The 18,148-nt window shown below is 43.6% G+C and overlaps 1 protein-coding gene and 1 long non-coding RNA gene across 2 annotated transcripts; both read right to left on the bottom strand.

Annotated features, from left to right (window-relative positions):
* Positions 1-10,092: 10,092 nt before the first annotated feature.
* Positions 10,093-13,550, bottom strand: LOC308312066 (uncharacterized protein). Its single transcript, XM_080794471.1, has 8 exons — positions 13,341-13,550; positions 12,771-12,920; positions 12,492-12,588; positions 12,276-12,374; positions 11,711-11,853; positions 11,430-11,526; positions 11,100-11,186; positions 10,093-10,199 (listed from the first exon to the last, which is right to left on the bottom strand). The coding sequence occupies exons 2-8, from the start codon at positions 12,850-12,852 to the stop codon at positions 10,133-10,135; spliced, it is 672 nt and encodes a 223-aa protein (XP_080650597.1). The 5' UTR covers positions 12,853-12,920; positions 13,341-13,550; the 3' UTR covers positions 10,093-10,132.
* A 24-nt stretch (positions 13,551-13,574) lies between these two features.
* Positions 13,575-17,944, bottom strand: LOC308312065. Its single transcript, XR_013963723.1, has 9 exons — positions 17,397-17,944; positions 17,160-17,249; positions 16,666-16,729; positions 15,890-15,940; positions 15,495-15,718; positions 14,926-15,068; positions 14,410-14,748; positions 13,847-13,989; positions 13,575-13,664 (listed from the first exon to the last, which is right to left on the bottom strand). It is a non-coding gene; the product is annotated as an uncharacterized lncRNA (long non-coding RNA).
* Between the last annotated feature and the right edge of the window lie 204 nt (positions 17,945-18,148).

Genomic DNA, 18,148 nt, shown 5'->3' with positions numbered 1-18,148 from the left:
AGCACGATAGCTCCTCCCACAAAGGTCGACGCGGTCCCATCTTTTAGTATGTTGTACAGCTCGTCAAGACGGACATTTTGATATGTGACACGACCGGGTCGGCGGCTTTAAAGCACCTTTAAAACCTTTAAACCCTTTAAAACCTTTAAAGCACGATAGCTCCTCCCACAAAGGTCGACGCGGGTCCCATCTTTTAGTATGTTGTACAGCTCGTCAAGACGGACATTTTGATATGTGACACGACCGGGTCGGCGGCTTTAAAGCACCTTTAAAACCTTTAAACCCTTTAAAACCTTTAAAGCACGATAGCTCCTCCCACAAAGGTCGACGCGGTCCCATCTTTTAGTATGTTGTACAGCTCGTCAAGACGGACATTTTGATATGTGACACGACCGGGTCGGCGGCTTTAAAGCACCTTTAAAACCTTTAAACCCTTTAAAACCTTTAAAGCACGATAGCTCCTCCCACAAAGGTCGACGCGGTCCCATCTTTTAGTATGTTGTACAGCTCGTCAAGACGGACATTTTGATATGTGACACGACCGGGTCGGCGGCTTTAAAGCACCTTTAAAACCTTTAAACCCTTTAAAACCTTTAAAGCACGATAGCTCCTCCCACAAAGGTCGACGCGGTCCCATCTTTTAGTATGTTGTACAGCTCGTCAAGACGGACATTTTGATATGTGACACGACCGGGTCGGCGGCTTTAAAGCACCTTTAAAACCTTTAAACCCTTTAAAACCTTTAAAGCACGATAGCTCCTCCCACAAAGGTCGACGCGGTCCCATCTTTTAGTATGTTGTACAGCTCGTCAAGACGGACATTTTGATATGTGACACGACCGGGTTAGCGGCTTTAAAGCACCTTTAAAACCTTTAAACCCTTTAAAACCTTTAAAGCACGATAGCTCCTCCCACAAAGGTCGACGCGGTCCCATCTTTTAGTATGTTGTACAGCTCGTCAAGACGGACATTTTGATATGTGACACGACCGGGTCGGCGGCTTTAAAGCACCTTTAAAACCTTTAAACCCTTTAAAACCTTTAAAGCACGATAGCTCCTCCCACAAAGGTCGACGCGGTCCCATCTTTTAGTATGTTGTACAGCTCGTCAAGACGGACATTTTGATATGTGACACGACCGGGTCGGCGGCTTTAAAGCACCTTTAAAACCTTTAAACCCTTTAAAACCTTTAAAGCACGATAGCTCCTCCCACAAAGGTCGACGCGGTCCCATCTTTTAGTATGTTGTACAGCTCGTCAAGACGGACATTTTGATATGTGACACGACCGGGTCGGCGGCTTTAAAGCACCTTTAAAACCTTTAAACCCTTTAAAACCTTTAAAGCACGATAGCTCCTCCCACAAAGGTCGACGCGGTCCCATCTTTTAGTATGTTGTACAGCTCGTCAAGACGGACATTTTGATATGTGACACGACCGGGTCGGCGGCTTTAAAGCACCTTTAAAACCTTTAAACCCTTTAAAACCTTTAAAGCACGATAGCTCCTCCCACAAAGGTCGACGCGGTCCCATCTTTTAGTATGTTGTACAGCTCGTCAAGACGGACATTTTGATATGTGACACGACCGGGTCGGCGGCTTTAAAGCACCTTTAAAACCTTTAAACCCTTTAAAACCTTTAAAGCACGATAGCTCCTCCCACAAAGGTCGACGCGGTCCCATCTTTTAGTATGTTGTACAGCTCGTCAAGACGGACATTTTGATATGTGACACGACCGGGTCGGCGGCTTTAAAGCACCTTTAAAACCTTTAAACCCTTTAAAACCTTTAAAGCACGATAGCTCCTCCCACAAAGGTCGACGCGGTCCCATCTTTTAGTATGTTGTACAGCTCGTCAAGACGGACATTTTGATATGTGACACGACCGGGTCGGCGGCTTTAAAGCACCTTTAAAACCTTTAAACCCTTTAAAACCTTTAAAGCACGATAGCTCCTCCCACAAAGGTCGACGCGGTCCCATCTTTTAGTATGTTGTACAGCTCGTCAAGACGGACATTTTGATATGTGACACGACCGGGTCGGCGGCTTTAAAGCACCTTTAAAACCTTTAAACCCTTTAAAACCTTTAAAGCACGATAGCTCCTCCCACAAAGGTCGACGCGGTCCCATCTTTTAGTATGTTGTACAGCTCGTCAAGACGGACATTTTGATATGTGACACGACCGGGTCGGCGGCTTTAAAGCACCTTTAAAACCTTTAAACCCTTTAAAACCTTTAAAGCACGATAGCTCCTCCCACAAAGGTCGACGCGGTCCCATCTTTTAGTATGTTGTACAGCTCGTCAAGACGGACATTTTGATATGTGACACGACCGGGTCGGCGGCTTTAAAGCACCTTTAAAACCTTTAAACCCTTTAAAACCTTTAAAGCACGATAGCTCCTCCCACAAAGGTCGACGCGGTCCCATCTTTTAGTATGTTGTACAGCTCGTCAAGACGGACATTTTGATATGTGACACGACCGGGTCGGCGGCTTTAAAGCACCTTTAAAACCTTTAAACCCTTTAAAACCTTTAAAGCACGATAGCTCCTCCCACAAAGGTCGACGCGGTCCCATCTTTTAGTATGTTGTACAGCTCGTCAAGACGGACATTTTGATATGTGACACGACCGGGTCGGCGGCTTTAAAGCACCTTTAAAACCTTTAAACCCTTTAAAACCTTTAAAGCACGATAGCTCCTCCCACAAAGGTCGACGCGGTCCCATCTTTTAGTATGTTGTACAGCTCGTCAAGACGGACATTTTGATATGTGACACGACCGGGTCGGCGGCTTTAAAGCACCTTTAAAACCTTTAAACCCTTTAAAACCTTTAAAGCACGATAGCTCCTCCCACAAAGGTCGACGCGGTCCCATCTTTTAGTATGTTGTACAGCTCGTCAAGACGGACATTTTGATATGTGACACGACCGGGTCGGCGGCTTTAAAGCACCTTTAAAACCTTTAAACCCTTTAAAACCTTTAAAGCACGATAGCTCCTCCCACAAAGGTCGACGCGGTCCCATCTTTTAGTATGTTGTACAGCTCGTCAAGACGGACATTTTGATATGTGACACGACCGGGTCGGCGGCTTTAAAGCACCTTTAAAACCTTTAAACCCTTTAAAACCTTTAAAGCACGATAGCTCCTCCCACAAAGGTCGACGCGGTCCCATCTTTTAGTATGTTGTACAGCTCGTCAAGACGGACATTTTGATATGTGACACGACCGGGTCGGCGGCTTTAAAGCACCTTTAAAACCTTTAAACCCTTTAAAACCTTTAAAGCACGATAGCTCCTCCCACAAAGGTCGACGCGGTCCCATCTTTTAGTATGTTGTACAGCTCGTCAAGACGGACATTTTGATATGTGACACGACCGGGTCGGCGGCTTTAAAGCACCTTTAAAACCTTTAAACCCTTTAAAACCTTTAAAGCACGATAGCTCCTCCCACAAAGGTCGACGCGGTCCCATCTTTTAGTATGTTGTACAGCTCGTCAAGACGGACATTTTGATATGTGACACGACCGGGTCGGCGGCTTTAAAGCACCTTTAAAACCTTTAAACCCTTTAAAACCTTTAAAGCACGATAGCTCCTCCCACAAAGGTCGACGCGGTCCCATCTTTTAGTATGTTGTACAGCTCGTCAAGACGGACATTTTGATATGTGACACGACCGGGTCGGCGGCTTTAAAGCACCTTTAAAACCTTTAAACCCTTTAAAACCTTTAAAGCACGATAGCTCCTCCCACAAAGGTCGACGCGGTCCCATCTTTTAGTATGTTGTACAGCTCGTCAAGACGGACATTTTGATATGTGACACGACCGGGTCGGCGGCTTTAAAGCACCTTTAAAACCTTTAAACCCTTTAAAACCTTTAAAGCACGATAGCTCCTCCCACAAAGGTCGACGCGGTCCCATCTTTTAGTATGTTGTACAGCTCGTCAAGACGGACATTTTGATATGTGACACGACCGGGTCGGCGGCTTTAAAGCACCTTTAAAACCTTTAAACCCTTTAAAACCTTTAAAGCACGATAGCTCCTCCCACAAAGGTCGACGCGGTCCCATCTTTTAGTATGTTGTACAGCTCGTCAAGACGGACATTTTGATATGTGACACGACCGGGTCGGCGGCTTTAAAGCACCTTTAAAACCTTTAAACCCTTTAAAACCTTTAAAGCACGATAGCTCCTCCCACAAAGGTCGACGCGGTCCCATCTTTTAGTATGTTGTACAGCTCGTCAAGACGGACATTTTGATATGTGACACGACCGGGTCGGCGGCTTTAAAGCACCTTTAAAACCTTTAAACCCTTTAAAACCTTTAAAGCACGATAGCTCCTCCCACAAAGGTCGACGCGGTCCCATCTTTTAGTATGTTGTACAGCTCGTCAAGACGGACATTTTGATATGTGACACGACCGGGTCGGCGGCTTTAAAGCACCTTTAAAACCTTTAAACCCTTTAAAACCTTTAAAGCACGATAGCTCCTCCCACAAAGGTCGACGCGGTCCCATCTTTTAGTATGTTGTACAGCTCGTCAAGACGGACATTTTGATATGTGACACGACCGGGTCGGCGGCTTTAAAGCACCTTTAAAACCTTTAAACCCTTTAAAACCTTTAAAGCACGATAGCTCCTCCCACAAAGGTCGACGCGGTCCCATCTTTTAGTATGTTGTACAGCTCGTCAAGACGGACATTTTGATATGTGACACGACCGGGTCGGCGGCTTTAAAGCACCTTTAAAACCTTTAAACCCTTTAAAACCTTTAAAGCACGATAGCTCCTCCCACAAAGGTCGACGCGGTCCCATCTTTTAGTATGTTGTACAGCTCGTCAAGACGGACATTTTGATATGTGACACGACCGGGTCGGCGGCTTTAAAGCACCTTTAAAACCTTTAAACCCTTTAAAACCTTTAAAGCACGATAGCTCCTCCCACAAAGGTCGACGCGGTCCCATCTTTTAGTATGTTGTACAGCTCGTCAAGACGGACATTTTGATATGTGACACGACCGGGTCGGCGGCTTTAAAGCACCTTTAAAACCTTTAAACCCTTTAAAACCTTTAAAGCACGATAGCTCCTCCCACAAAGGTCGACGCGGTCCCATCTTTTAGTATGTTGTACAGCTCGTCAAGACGGACATTTTGATATGTGACACGACCGGGTCGGCGGCTTTAAAGCACCTTTAAAACCTTTAAACCCTTTAAAACCTTTAAAGCACGATAGCTCCTCCCACAAAGGTCGACGCGGTCCCATCTTTTAGTATGTTGTACAGCTCGTCAAGACGGACATTTTGATATGTGACACGACCGGGTCGGCGGCTTTAAAGCACCTTTAAAACCTTTAAACCCTTTAAAACCTTTAAAGCACGATAGCTCCTCCCACAAAGGTCGACGCGGTCCCATCTTTTAGTATGTTGTACAGCTCGTCAAGACGGACATTTTGATATGTGACACGACCGGGTCGGCGGCTTTAAAGCACCTTTAAAACCTTTAAACCCTTTAAAACCTTTAAAGCACGATAGCTCCTCCCACAAAGGTCGACGCGGTCCCATCTTTTAGTATGTTGTACAGCTCGTCAAGACGGACATTTTGATATGTGACACGACCGGGTAGCGGCTTTAAAGCACCTTTAAAACCTTTAAACCCTTTAAAACCTTTAAAGCACGATAGCTCCTCCCACAAAGGTCGACGCGGTCCCATCTTTTAGTATGTTGTACAGCTCGTCAAGACGGACATTTTGATATGTGACACGACCGGGTTAGCGGCTTTAAAGCACCTTTAAAACCTTTAAACCCTTTAAAACCTTTAAAGCACGATAGCTCCTCCCACAAAGGTCGACGCGGTCCCATCTTTTAGTATGTTGTACAGCTCGTCAAGACGGACATTTTGATATGTGACACGACCGGGTTAGCGGCTTTAAAGCACCTTTAAAACCTTTAAACCCTTTAAAACCTTTAAAGCACGATAGCTCCTCCCACAAAGGTCGACGCGGTCCCATCTTTTAGTATGTTGTACAGCTCGTCAAGACGGACATTTTGATATGTGACACGACCGGGTCGGCGGCTTTAAAGCACCTTTAAAACCTTTAAACCCTTTAAAACCTTTAAAGCACGATAGCTCCTCCCACAAAGGTCGACGCGGTCCCATCTTTTAGTATGTTGTACAGCTCGTCAAGACGGACATTTTGATATGTGACACGACCGGGTTAGCGGCTTTAAAGCACCTTTAAAACCTTTAAACCCTTTAAAACCTTTAAAGCACGATAGCTCCTCCCACAAAGGTCGACGCGGTCCCATCTTTTAGTATGTTGTACAGCTCGTCAAGACGGACATTTTGATATGTGACACGACCGGGTCGGCGGCTTTAAAGCACCTTTAAAACCTTTAAACCCTTTAAAACCTTTAAAGCACGATAGCTCCTCCCACAAAGGTCGACGCGGTCCCATCTTTTAGTATGTTGTACAGCTCGTCAAGACGGACATTTTGATATGTGACACGACCGGGTCGGCGGCTTTAAAGCACCTTTAAAACCTTTAAACCCTTTAAAACCTTTAAAGCACGATAGCTCCTCCCACAAAGGTCGACGCGGTCCCATCTTTTAGTATGTTGTACAGCTCGTCAAGACGGACATTTTGATATGTGACACGACCGGGTCGGCGGCTTTAAAGCACCTTTAAAACCTTTAAACCCTTTAAAACCTTTAAAGCACGATAGCTCCTCCCACAAAGGTCGACGCGGTCCCATCTTTTAGTATGTTGTACAGCTCGTCAAGACGGACATTTTGATATGTGACACGACCGGGTTAGCGGCTTTAAAGCACCTTTAAAACCTTTAAACCCTTTAAAACCTTTAAAGCACGATAGCTCCTCCCACAAAGGTCGACGCGGTCCCATCTTTTAGTATGTTGTACAGCTCGTCAAGACGGACATTTTGATATGTGACACGACCGGGTTAGCGGCTTTAAAGCACCTTTAAAACCTTTAAACCCTTTAAAACCTTTAAAGCACGATAGCTCCTCCCACAAAGGTCGACGCGGTCCCATCTTTTAGTATGTTGTACAGCTCGTCAAGACGGACATTTTGATATGTGACACGACCGGGTTAGCGGCTTTAAAGCACCTTTAAAACCTTTAAACCCTTTAAAACCTTTAAAGCACGATAGCTCCTCCCACAAAGGTCGACGCGGTCCCATCTTTTAGTATGTTGTACAGCTCGTCAAGACGGACATTTTGATATGTGACACGACCGGGTTAGCGGCTTTAAAGCACCTTTAAAACCTTTAAACCCTTTAAAACCTTTAAAGCACGATAGCTCCTCCCACAAAGGTCGACGCGGTCCCATCTTTTAGTATGTTGTACAGCTCGTCAAGACGGACATTTTGATATGTGACACGACCGGGTTAGCGGCTTTAAAGCACCTTTAAAACCTTTAAACCCTTTAAAACCTTTAAAGCACGATAGCTCCTCCCACAAAGGTCGACGCGGTCCCATCTTTTAGTATGTTGTACAGCTCGTCAAGACGGACATTTTGATATGTGACACGACCGGGTTAGCGGCTTTAAAGCACCTTTAAAACCTTTAAACCCTTTAAAACCTTTAAAGCACGATAGCTCCTCCCACAAAGGTCGACGCGGTCCCATCTTTTAGTATGTTGTACAGCTCGTCAAGACGGACATTTTGATATGTGACACGACCGGGTTAGCGGCTTTAAAGCACCTTTAAAACCTTTAAACCTTTAAAACCTTTAAAGCACGATAGCTCCTCCCACAAAGGTCGACGCGGTCCCATCTTTTAGTATGTTGTACAGCTCGTCAAGACGGACATTTTGATATGTGACACGACCGGGTTAGCGGCTTTAAAGCACCTTTAAAACCTTTAAACCCTTTAAAACCTTTAAAGCACGATAGCTCCTCCCACAAAGGTCGACGCGGTCCCATCTTTTAGTATGTTGTACAGCTCGTCAAGACGGACATTTTGATATGTGACACGACCGGGTTAGCGGTTAAAGCACCTTTAAAACCTTTACACAACGTGTCGCCTCCGCAACACGTTGTGAGCTATTAAATAATTTAAAAAAAGAAAGTATCTAAATATTGCTTTGATGCTCATATTATCCTTAGGAAGTATTAAGAAGTTTGTATTAGAATATGCATGATATAGGGCTGGAATACACATGGACCTATAGCTGCAATTTGCAACTCTAGATTTTTTTAAATAATGGGATGAATCTAGAGTTCAGTTGCAATACTCTCCATTGACTCCCCAGTCCCCACTTATCCAATAAATATCGCTTTGCTATAAGTTATTCATGCATCCCTCTTTTATCCATCCGGCGAGACGGGTCGCCGCATTTTAAGAGCACCAGTAACTCCTCCAGGTGCTCCTCTGAGTAGGCTACTAGACCAAAGAAGTTGTGTGCAGCCCTGGTTAGTGGTTATAGTGTGTATATTGTACAGTAGGATTCACATACTGTGTGTGTGGAGGTCCAGGTTCATTACTGAAGTCAGGAGAAAGTCCTTTAGACGTGTCACTCTTCATAGACATGTAGCTGGGTGTTGGAGACTCTGCTCTGTGGTACAGACTTCTGGAATCATAACATTGTTTGTGTTAATGACATTGTCAATTATTATTTTTATTTGTATTATTGTTACATTTCATTTTATTTATACAAGGGTAACATCTTTTAGTTTCCTCTCACAACATTGCAGCAAAAAGAAAACTAAAATTGCAAAAAACATTATATAAATTGTTTTGTTGTAGTTTTACTATGCATGTAAAATACTGTAGTTACAGGGCCTGGCCAAGAGGGGGCACAAGTACACCAGATTAGGACTAGGCAGTCAGTAGGAGGCAGAGCCATATAGATTGATCTTAAATCCCTCGGCTTAACTTCATGTCTGAAATCCAGACGATGTAGGGGCTAGCACCCCTCAAATAACAAGATAACAGCATGGCTCACTCCTGTGAGAATCTCCAACTTCGCATGGACAGTCAGTGACTTAAGTCAACTATGAGGTACCGTATATAGTTATATATAGTTACTAATTTCTAAAGTTTTCAAAGGACTACAGAGTCATTTCCTGGAGGGAAAGTACCACACTACAAGAACAAGCCAATTTAAAAACAGTCTTATTACTTAAAATTCAGTCTGGTCTTCGTGGTAAGAAATGTAATACAATTTAAAATTGCATACAGTAATTTAATTACAATATTCACCATTCATGTTTGGTGGCATGGCTCTGTTCTGGGAGATTGTCAATGGACCCATAAGGGACACCCGGGTATAAATGCAATATTTTATTAACAAGAAAATAATGAATATTTACAGATATATGGCATCATGAATAAATTACAATCAACATGAAACATTACTTTTATTCCTTTTTTTTGACTATGGCGTCTTCTCTGGTGTATCATCAGATGTCCGGCTCCATGCTCGCCTCTCCTTGGAGGCCAGTTGGGTCAAAACAAAGTACACCACATTGTGACAGCTGTAGTGAGTCTACAGTCCACCTGCCTTCTGGCAATATAGCCTGGTTGTGATATGTAGATGTGATTGATATTTTGTGTTTGTTTTTTTAAGTCATTCTATAATTACAATACAAAGTAATTGTATTTATTTTATGTATTACTATTGCATTAATTGTATTTTATATATTACTATTTTATTACTAATTTTATGTATAACTATATTACTAATTGTATTTATTTGATGTATTACTATGTTATTACTAATTTTACTTCATGCATTACAAATTGTATTTGTTTTATGTATTACTGTTATTACTAATTTTATTTTTTATGCATTTATTTATTTTATGTATTACTGTTATTACTAATTTTAAGCATTACTATATTGATAATTTAATTTATTTTATGTTTTATTGTCTATATTACTAATTCTTTATTTTATGCATTATATGCTATTACTAATTTTATTTTATGTATTACTAATTTTATTTACTATTTTAATTTACTTTTATTTTACTATTTTAATTTACTTTTATTTTACTATAATCTATTTTTTTATCGTTCGTTTTATCCATTTATTTATATTATTATCTAGTTATTTATATTGGTTTATTATTTTCAAAGAGCCCTGATTGATCACATCTACATATCACCACTACCAGTCAGGATCTGAGTGACTCAGAACCCTGGTGATCTCCAGATGGAGCCACACTGGAGACCAGCAACGTCCTAAAGAAAAGAAAGAAATGCTCATTACTACTTTGTTCATAAAACAATATTGATTGAAATATTTATTAACAGTTTGCAGAATTACAGTACATGTCAAGCACAAACTCAATACAAAGACTGTCAACTGTACGACCCAATTAAGCATTACACTTGTTTACAAGAGGGTCCACCATGTTCAATTCATCAAAACATTTAGAGACGTACAAATAAGACACTTCTATATAGTCAAAGAACAGAACAGGAATTCATCATAAAGGAGGTAAAAAGGGAAAATAAACTTATACAGTGAGGGGGAAAAGGGAGTCAAGGGATTCACATGTCTTAATGACTGTTGGTAGGGCGTTCCACATTTTGGTGGCATAGGAGTGAAAATAATTTAGTCCCTTGTTTGTGCCGAATCTGGGTTGTACATGGTTCGTTGCACTCCCTCTGGTGTTGTGGGTGTGGACTTCGTTAACATTAAGGAAATATCTAGACAGGTACATGGGTATCATGGGAGATCCTGTAAAGGAATCTTGTTCTTTGGTTGACTTTTTTGATTACGTTGGTGGCCATTTTATCACCGGAAAGATTAGCCTCCAGGATGGAACCTAGGTAGGTAATTTCATCTTTACGTGTGATAACATTGTCACCAACTCTAACCAAGAAGCCATCTGCCTTGCTGAGATTACAATTAGATCCAAAGAGAATGGATTCAGTTTTTCCCAGGTGTAAAGATAGTTTGTTATCAGCGAGCCAGGTGCAGATTCTACCGAGTTCAGAGCTGAGGGCCTTTTCAACCTGCAGTTTGTTCCTGTCCGAGACTAGCAGTGCCGAGTCATCTGCGAACAGGAACAAGTTGCAGTCACAAGCTGATGTCATGTCATGATCATAGTGTGTGTGCGTGTGTTGTATAGTTACCTTGCTGTGATGTAACGCCAAAGGTGATCAGAAATAGTTGCTCCATCGGCTAGAAACGTGCTCTTCACCGGCATGATGATCTTGTTCCTAAAATAAGTGGTAAATGTGTCACTTTGTAATTTACTTCTTTTTTTAGTGTATAAAGTTATTGAATTATGCCATGTGCATCTTTTTGTTTACAAAGCCTACAAAAGCCAAAGTTTTATTTAGAATGTTAGTATGACGCAATTAAATTGTTACTTGTAATTTATTTGAGCGACAATTAAATCGGCCATTATAAAACCTTAACTTCTGACAGGCCTAAACAGGTTCCAGTGGCGTCTACCGAACCTTCTAGCTCCGGCCGAGCCTCCCAGCGACCCAGAAGTCCTCAGCAGAAACACCCGGGGAAAGCTTCGGATCTCGGGCATCGGCTGAGATCTCCATTCTAACAAAGAACGAAAGACACACACACCCCAAATTAGCTTTGCTGTGTGTGCGCGTGTCCTGTCACAACATACACATGCACTTACAGTAACGTTTAAGAATAGGGATCGACCAATTATCGGCAACGGACGATTATTGGCTTTTTACGAAGCCTAAAAAAGCCCTAACCCTAAAGCGGTTCGTACCGTTGAGTTCCTCACTGAGAAGGCCCAGGTCCGAAGTCTTCCAGCGTCTACCCAGATCTCCGTCCTCCGTCCTCCCATCCATCCATGGACAGACCTGCAGATCTCCATCTCTAGAGGCTCCAGCTGTGTCTATGATCTCCATCCTGAGAGAGAAAGAAACCATTAGCTCTACAAGCTCACAACACGTTGCAGTGTGAGCTTGTAGATCTGCTATTTTTGCTGAACAGAATAGGGATGCTGGGGTTGAAGTGGTTAACAAAAGTGTCATTAAGACTTTGATTAGCTTGGAAAGCTGACAGACATTCAACCAGAGAGCCACTAGGAGGCATCAACACATGTACAGTCCTCAACATCTTTTGTAATTTGTATTCAAGTTGTTACAAAGACCAAGAGGCACGCTCATGATATGAGATATTGACTCTCAAACTATTGTGCAGAGTCATTTAGATTTATCCTAAAATATTTAAAACATTTGGATTACTGTAAATGATGCCATTCTTCGTACCATAACAGTACAAAAGCAGTTATCCATCCTCAGAAACAAGCAAGAACTATTCCTACTCACAGCTCATCAGAGTCCTCTGAGGAAGCCCCCGGGGGGGGGGGGAGCTTTGGAACGGATCTCTGTCCAGGGAACATCAGATCGTCTATCGATATCTCCATTCTAACAAAGAAAAAAAAAACACACACCAAATTAGCCTTTCTGTGTGTGTGTGTGTATGTGTGTGTATGTGTGTGCACTCCCTGTCCAGCAGCCGCGTTCCAGCGACGTCTACCGAACCTTCTAGCTGCGTCCGAGCCTCCCAGCGACCCAGAAGTCCTCAGCAGAAACACCCGGGGAAAGCTTCGGATCTCGGGCATCGGCTGAGATCTCCATTCTAACAAAGAACGAAAGACACACACCCCAAATTAGCTTTGCTGTGTGTGTGCGTGTCCTGTCACAACATACACATGCACTTACAGTAACGTTTAAGAATAGGGATCGACCAATTATCGGCAACAGACGATTATTGGCTTTTTACGAAGCCTAAAAAAGCCCTAACCCTAAAGCGGTTCGTACCGTTGAGTTCCTCTCTGAGAAGGCCCAGGTCCGAAGTCTTCCAGCGTCTACCCAGATCTCCGTCCTCCGTCCTCCCATCCATCCATGGACAGACCTGCAGATCTCCATCTCTAGAGGCTCCAGCCTCCAGCTGTGTCTATGATCTCCATCCTGAGAGAGAAAGAAACCATTAGCTCTACAAGCTCACAACACGTCGCAGTGTGAGCTTGTAGATCTGCTATTTTTGCTGAACGGAATAGGGATGCTGGGGTTGAAGTGGTTAACAAAAATGTCAAACACTTTGATTAGCTTGGAAAGCTGACAGACATTCAACCAGAGAGCCACTAGGAGGCATCAACACATGTACAGTCCTCAACATCTTTTGTAATTTGTATTCAAGTTGTTACAAAGACCAAGAGGCACGCTCATGATATGAGATATTGACTCTCAAACTATTGTGCAGAGTCATTTAGATTTATCCTAAAATATTTAAAACATTTGGATTACTGTAAATGATGCCATTCTTCGTACCATAACAGTACAAAAGCAGTTATCCATCCTCAGAAACAAGCAAGAACTATTCCTACTCACAGCTCATCAGAGTCCTCTGAGGAAGCCCCCGGGGGTGGGGGGGAGCTTTGGAACGGATCTCTGTCCAGGGAACATCAGATCGTCTATCGATATCTCCATTCTAACAAAGAAAAAAAAAACACACACCAAATTAGCCTTTCTGTGTGTGTGTGTGTATGTGTGTGTGTGTGTGTGTGTATGTGTGCACTCCCTGTCCAGCAGCCGCGTTCCAGCGACGTCTACCGAACCTTCTAGCTGCGTCCGAGCCTCCCAGCGACCCAGAAGTCCTCAGCAGAAACACCCGGGGAAAGCTTCGGATCTCGGGCATCGGCTGAGATCTCCATTCTAACAAAGAACGAAAGACACACACCCCAAATTAGCTTTGCTGTGTGTGTGCGTGTCCTGTCACAACATACACATGCACTTACAGTAACGTTTAAGAATAGGGATCGACCAATTATCGGCAACAGACGATTATTGGCTTTTTACGAAGCCTAAAAAAGCCCTAACCCTAAAGCGGTTCGTACCGTTGAGTTCCTCTCTGAGAAGGCCCAGGTCCGAAGTCTTCCAGCGTCTACCCAGATCTCCGTCCTCCGTCCTCCCATCCATCCATGGACAGACCTGCAGATCTCCATCTCTAGAGGCTCCAGCTGTGTCTATGATCTCCATCCTGAGAGAGAAAGAAACCATTAGCTCTACAAGCTCACAACACGTCGCAGTGTGAGCTTGTAGATCTGCTATTTTTGCTGAACGGAATAGGGATGCTGGGGTTGAAGTGGTTAACAAAAATGTCAAACACTTTGATTAGCTTGGAAAGCTGACAGACATTCAACCAGAGAGCCACTAGGAGGCATCAACACATGTACAGTCCTCAACATCTTTTGTAATTTGTATTCAAGTTGTTACAAAGACCAAGAGGCACGCTCATGATATGAGATATTGACTCTCAAACTATTGTGCAGAGTCATTTAGATTTATCCTAAAATATTTAAAACATTTGGATTACTGTAAATGATGCCATTCTTCGTACCATAACAGTACAAAAGCAGTTATCCATCCTCAGAAACAAGCAAGAACTATTCCTACTCACAGCTCATCAGAGTCCTCTGAGGAAGCCCCCGGGGGTGGGGGGGAGCTTTGGAACGGATCTCTGTCCAGGGAACATCAGATCGTCTATCGATATCTCCATTCTAACAAAGAAAAAAAAACACACACCAAATTAGCCTTTCTGTGTGTGTGTGTGTGTGTGTGTGTGTATGTGTGTGTGTGTGTGTGTGTGTGTATGTGTGCACTCCCTGTCCAGCAGCCGCGTTCCAGCGACGTCTACCGAACCTTCTAGCTGCGTCCGAGCCTCCCAGCGACCCAGAAGTCCTCAGCAGAAACACCCGGGGAAAGCTTCGGATCTCGGGCATCGGCTGAGATCTCCATTCTAACAAAGAATGAAAGACACACACCCCAAATTAGCTGTGTGTGTGCGTGTCCCGTCACAACATACACATGCACTTACAGTAACGTTTAAAAATAGGGATCGACCAATTATCGGCAACGGACGATTATTGGCTTTTTACGAAGCCTAAAAAAGCCCTAACCCTAAAGCGGTTCGTACCGTTGAGTTCCTCACTGAGAAGGCCCAGGTCCGAAGTCCTCCAGCGTCTACCCAGATCTCCGTCCTCAGTCCTCCCATCCATCCATGGACAGACCTGCAGATCTCCATCTCTAGAGGCTCCAGCTGTGTCTATGATCTCCATCCTGAGAGAGAAAGAAAGAAACCATTAGCTCTACAAGCTCACAACACGTTGCAGTGTGAGCTTGTAGATCTGCTATTTTTGCTGAACGGAATAGGGATGCTGGGGTTGAAGTGGTTAACAAAAGTGTCATTAAGACTTTGATTAGCTTGGAAAGCTGACAGACATTCAACCAGAGAGCCACTAGGAGGCATCAACACATGTACAGTCCTCAACATCTTTTGTAATTTGTATTCAAGTTGTTACAAAGACCAAGAGGCACGCTCATGATATGAGATATTGACTCTCAAACTATTGTGCAGAGTCATTTAGATTTATCCTAAAATATTTAAAACATTTGGATTACTGTAAATGATGCCATTCTTCGTACCATAACAGTACAAAAGCAGTTATCCATCCTCAGAAACAAGCAAGAACTATTCCTACTCACAGCTCATCAGAGTCCTCTGAGGAAGCCCCCGGGGGGGGGGGAGCTTTGGAACGGATCTCTGTCCAGGGAACATCAGATCGTCTATCGATATCTCCATTCTAACAAAGAAAAAAAAAAACACAGCAAATTAGCCTTTCTGTGTGTGTGTGTGTGTGTGTGTGTGTATGTGTGTGCACTCCCTGTCCAGCAGCCGCGTTCCAGCGACGTCTACCGCTATCTTCATCCTAACAAAGAAAGATTGATTAGAGTGACCAAGAGCCAGATATATATTCTATCCTGTCACAACATATATACATAAAACTTTTATTTATAGAGAACATTTAAACAGAAGCTAAACATATCACTTACAGTAATAAACGTTTCAGTTCTTTTTGACAGGCCTAACAGGGTCTTACTTTGAGTCGTCTTCAGAGGAATGCAGATTCCTGGAGAGACCTGCAGTACATCTGGAAGAAAGACATGGCCGTTATAGTCTATGAATGGCTTCATAGAAAAGAGCTTCACACATCACTCCCTTGTTGTTGCTGCCAATAGTCTGGATAGTCTATACTTCTTATTCTTGATGACAATTGTTTATGAATTTGATGTATTACTATGTGTTGTTGCTTACTGTAAGTCACTCTGGATGTTAGAACTGCCTAAATTGTTGAAATTCCTAGACGTGATCAATTGGGGTCATAGGGTGTGCTCTTCGGTGATAGCAGTGGTGTCATTTGTATATTTTTACAGTCCCACTCCTCCCCATCATATCTTGCGGTGAAGCTGGACAGAACACTGTCCTTTAAACAACACCTGACAGCGTCAAGAGAAAGACCACCGCCTGTGCCGCACCGATACGGCGTCCAGCCGGTACCGAGGCTCTGGTGTTCCCCACCGCTGAGTACTGTGCCCCAGTCTGTAGCAGTAGCCCTCATGTTGGTTTTGGGGCTTTTTATGCCTTTACTGATAGTGAACAGTATATAGACAGGAAAGGGGGAAGACATGGGGAGTGACACACAGCAAAGGCCGTCGGGAGTCGAACCCGCAGCACACCATCCGGCTGGCTTGGCAGCATAGGTGCCCAGACAGTTGACCTAACCATCCGGGCCACAGTTAAATATTTAATTGAGCGACAATAATCATCCAGTAAAAAGAAACCTCATAATCGTGAAAGGCCTAGAGCGGTTCTTACTGTGCGGTTCCTCACCGGGCAGGCCCAGGACCGAAGTCCTCCGGCATCTACACAGATCTCCGTCCTAAGAAAGAAAGAAATAAAGACCAAATTAGCTTTTGTTGAGCTGCATATTCAGAACCACTTAAACCCTCTATAGATTTGATAAAACAGACCTTTAAAGAGAGCATTTGGTATATGCTCCGATTTCACTCTACACAAATTGATTTGCCAAACATAGCAGATCTACAAGCTCACAACACGTTGCAACGCGGTGTGAGCTTGTAGATCTGCTAATTTGGCTGAACACTCCCCCCAGAATAGACATGCTGGGGTTGAAGTGGTTAACAAAAGTGTCATTAAGACTTTGATTAGCTTGGAGAGCTGACAGACATTCAACCAGTGCCACTAGGAGGAATCATACTGCCATGCTATACTTCGTACCATAACAGTACATCATATCCAATTATCCATCCTAACAGATATCCATCCTAACAAGAAATATTCCTACTCACAGCTCATCAGAAGTCCTCAGAGGAAACCCCCGGGAGGGAAGCTTTGAAACGGATCTGTCCTTCCACGACGTCTACCACGACCCATCCACCCTAAGAAAGAAAGACCGAAAGATGAATTTTTAAGTGACCAAGAGCCAGATATATGTACATTGTGTCCTTTCACATCATACACAAACATTTAAAACAGAAGCCGACCATACCACTCACAGTAATAGAAAAGTCTAAGTGGTTTCTTACTTTGCGCCGCCTTCAGAGCCCCCCATGCAGATTCATCCATGGACAGCGAGAACTGCAGATATCCACCTGTAGGGGCTCCGGTTGAGCCTCGCAGCATCTGGAAGGAAGACATGGTGGTTATAGTCTATGAATGGCTTTGCACATCACTCACTTGTTGCTGCCGCCAATAGGAATTTGTGATGTCTGTGTGGCGACAATTGCTGTGTCTGTCTGTTTTTTTATAATACATACAATTTATATAGCACTTTTCAAGGTACCCAAAGTTGCTTCACAAAACAGTAAAAACAAATTTATTTGAAAATAAACTAGATTAAAAAGGTTAAAAACTAGAATATTTTGGCATGTTTGTGAAGCTTTTCGGTTCCACAAAAGTAACTGCTGTTCGACACTAACAGCTACATCCACGACCTCCCTGCAACAACATCAATGAAGTATGGCTATGCAGACGACCCGAGTACTGTGTCCCAGTCTGGAGCCGTAGCTCTCATGTCAAGAAGCTGGATGCTGCCCTCAACACCGGATGGGCCACCCCAAACAAACTGCCTGCCTGTTCTCGTCCACAAGGTCGTCAGAGACACCACAGCACACGTGCCTCAAGTCACGGTGCCCTTTGCCACAACAAACACAAACACACACACACCAAGTAACGGCGACCTTTGCCACAGCACACGTGCCTCAAGTCAATGCCCCTTTGCCACACAGGCCCAGGAACTGCTCCACACAACACCAGCTGACACCTCCAAGGCATCCTG

The sequence above is a fragment of the Protomyctophum bolini genome (genome assembly GCF_963924005.1).
Source record: "Protomyctophum bolini genome assembly, contig: SCAFFOLD_800, whole genome shotgun sequence".
Lineage (NCBI taxonomy): Eukaryota > Metazoa > Chordata > Actinopteri > Myctophiformes > Myctophidae > Protomyctophum > Protomyctophum bolini.
The sequence above is the reverse complement of the archived record's forward strand: the minus strand, read 5'-3'. Positions and strand labels throughout refer to the sequence as shown.

Bases quoted from the DNA above. Each gene is read 5' to 3' on its own strand.
- LOC308312066 (XM_080794471.1), bottom strand. From the start codon at position 12,852: ATGGATGGGAGGACGGAGGACGGAGATCTGGGTAGACGCTGGAAGACT. The intron at 12,589-12,770 runs GTACGAACCGCT...GTTCTTTGTTAG, and splicing joins TCTCAGAGAGGAACTCAACG to AATGGAGATCTCAGCCGATG. The intron at 11,527-11,710 runs GTACGAACCGCT...GTTCTTTGTTAG, and splicing joins TCTCAGTGAGGAACTCAACG to AATGGAGATCTCAGCCGATG.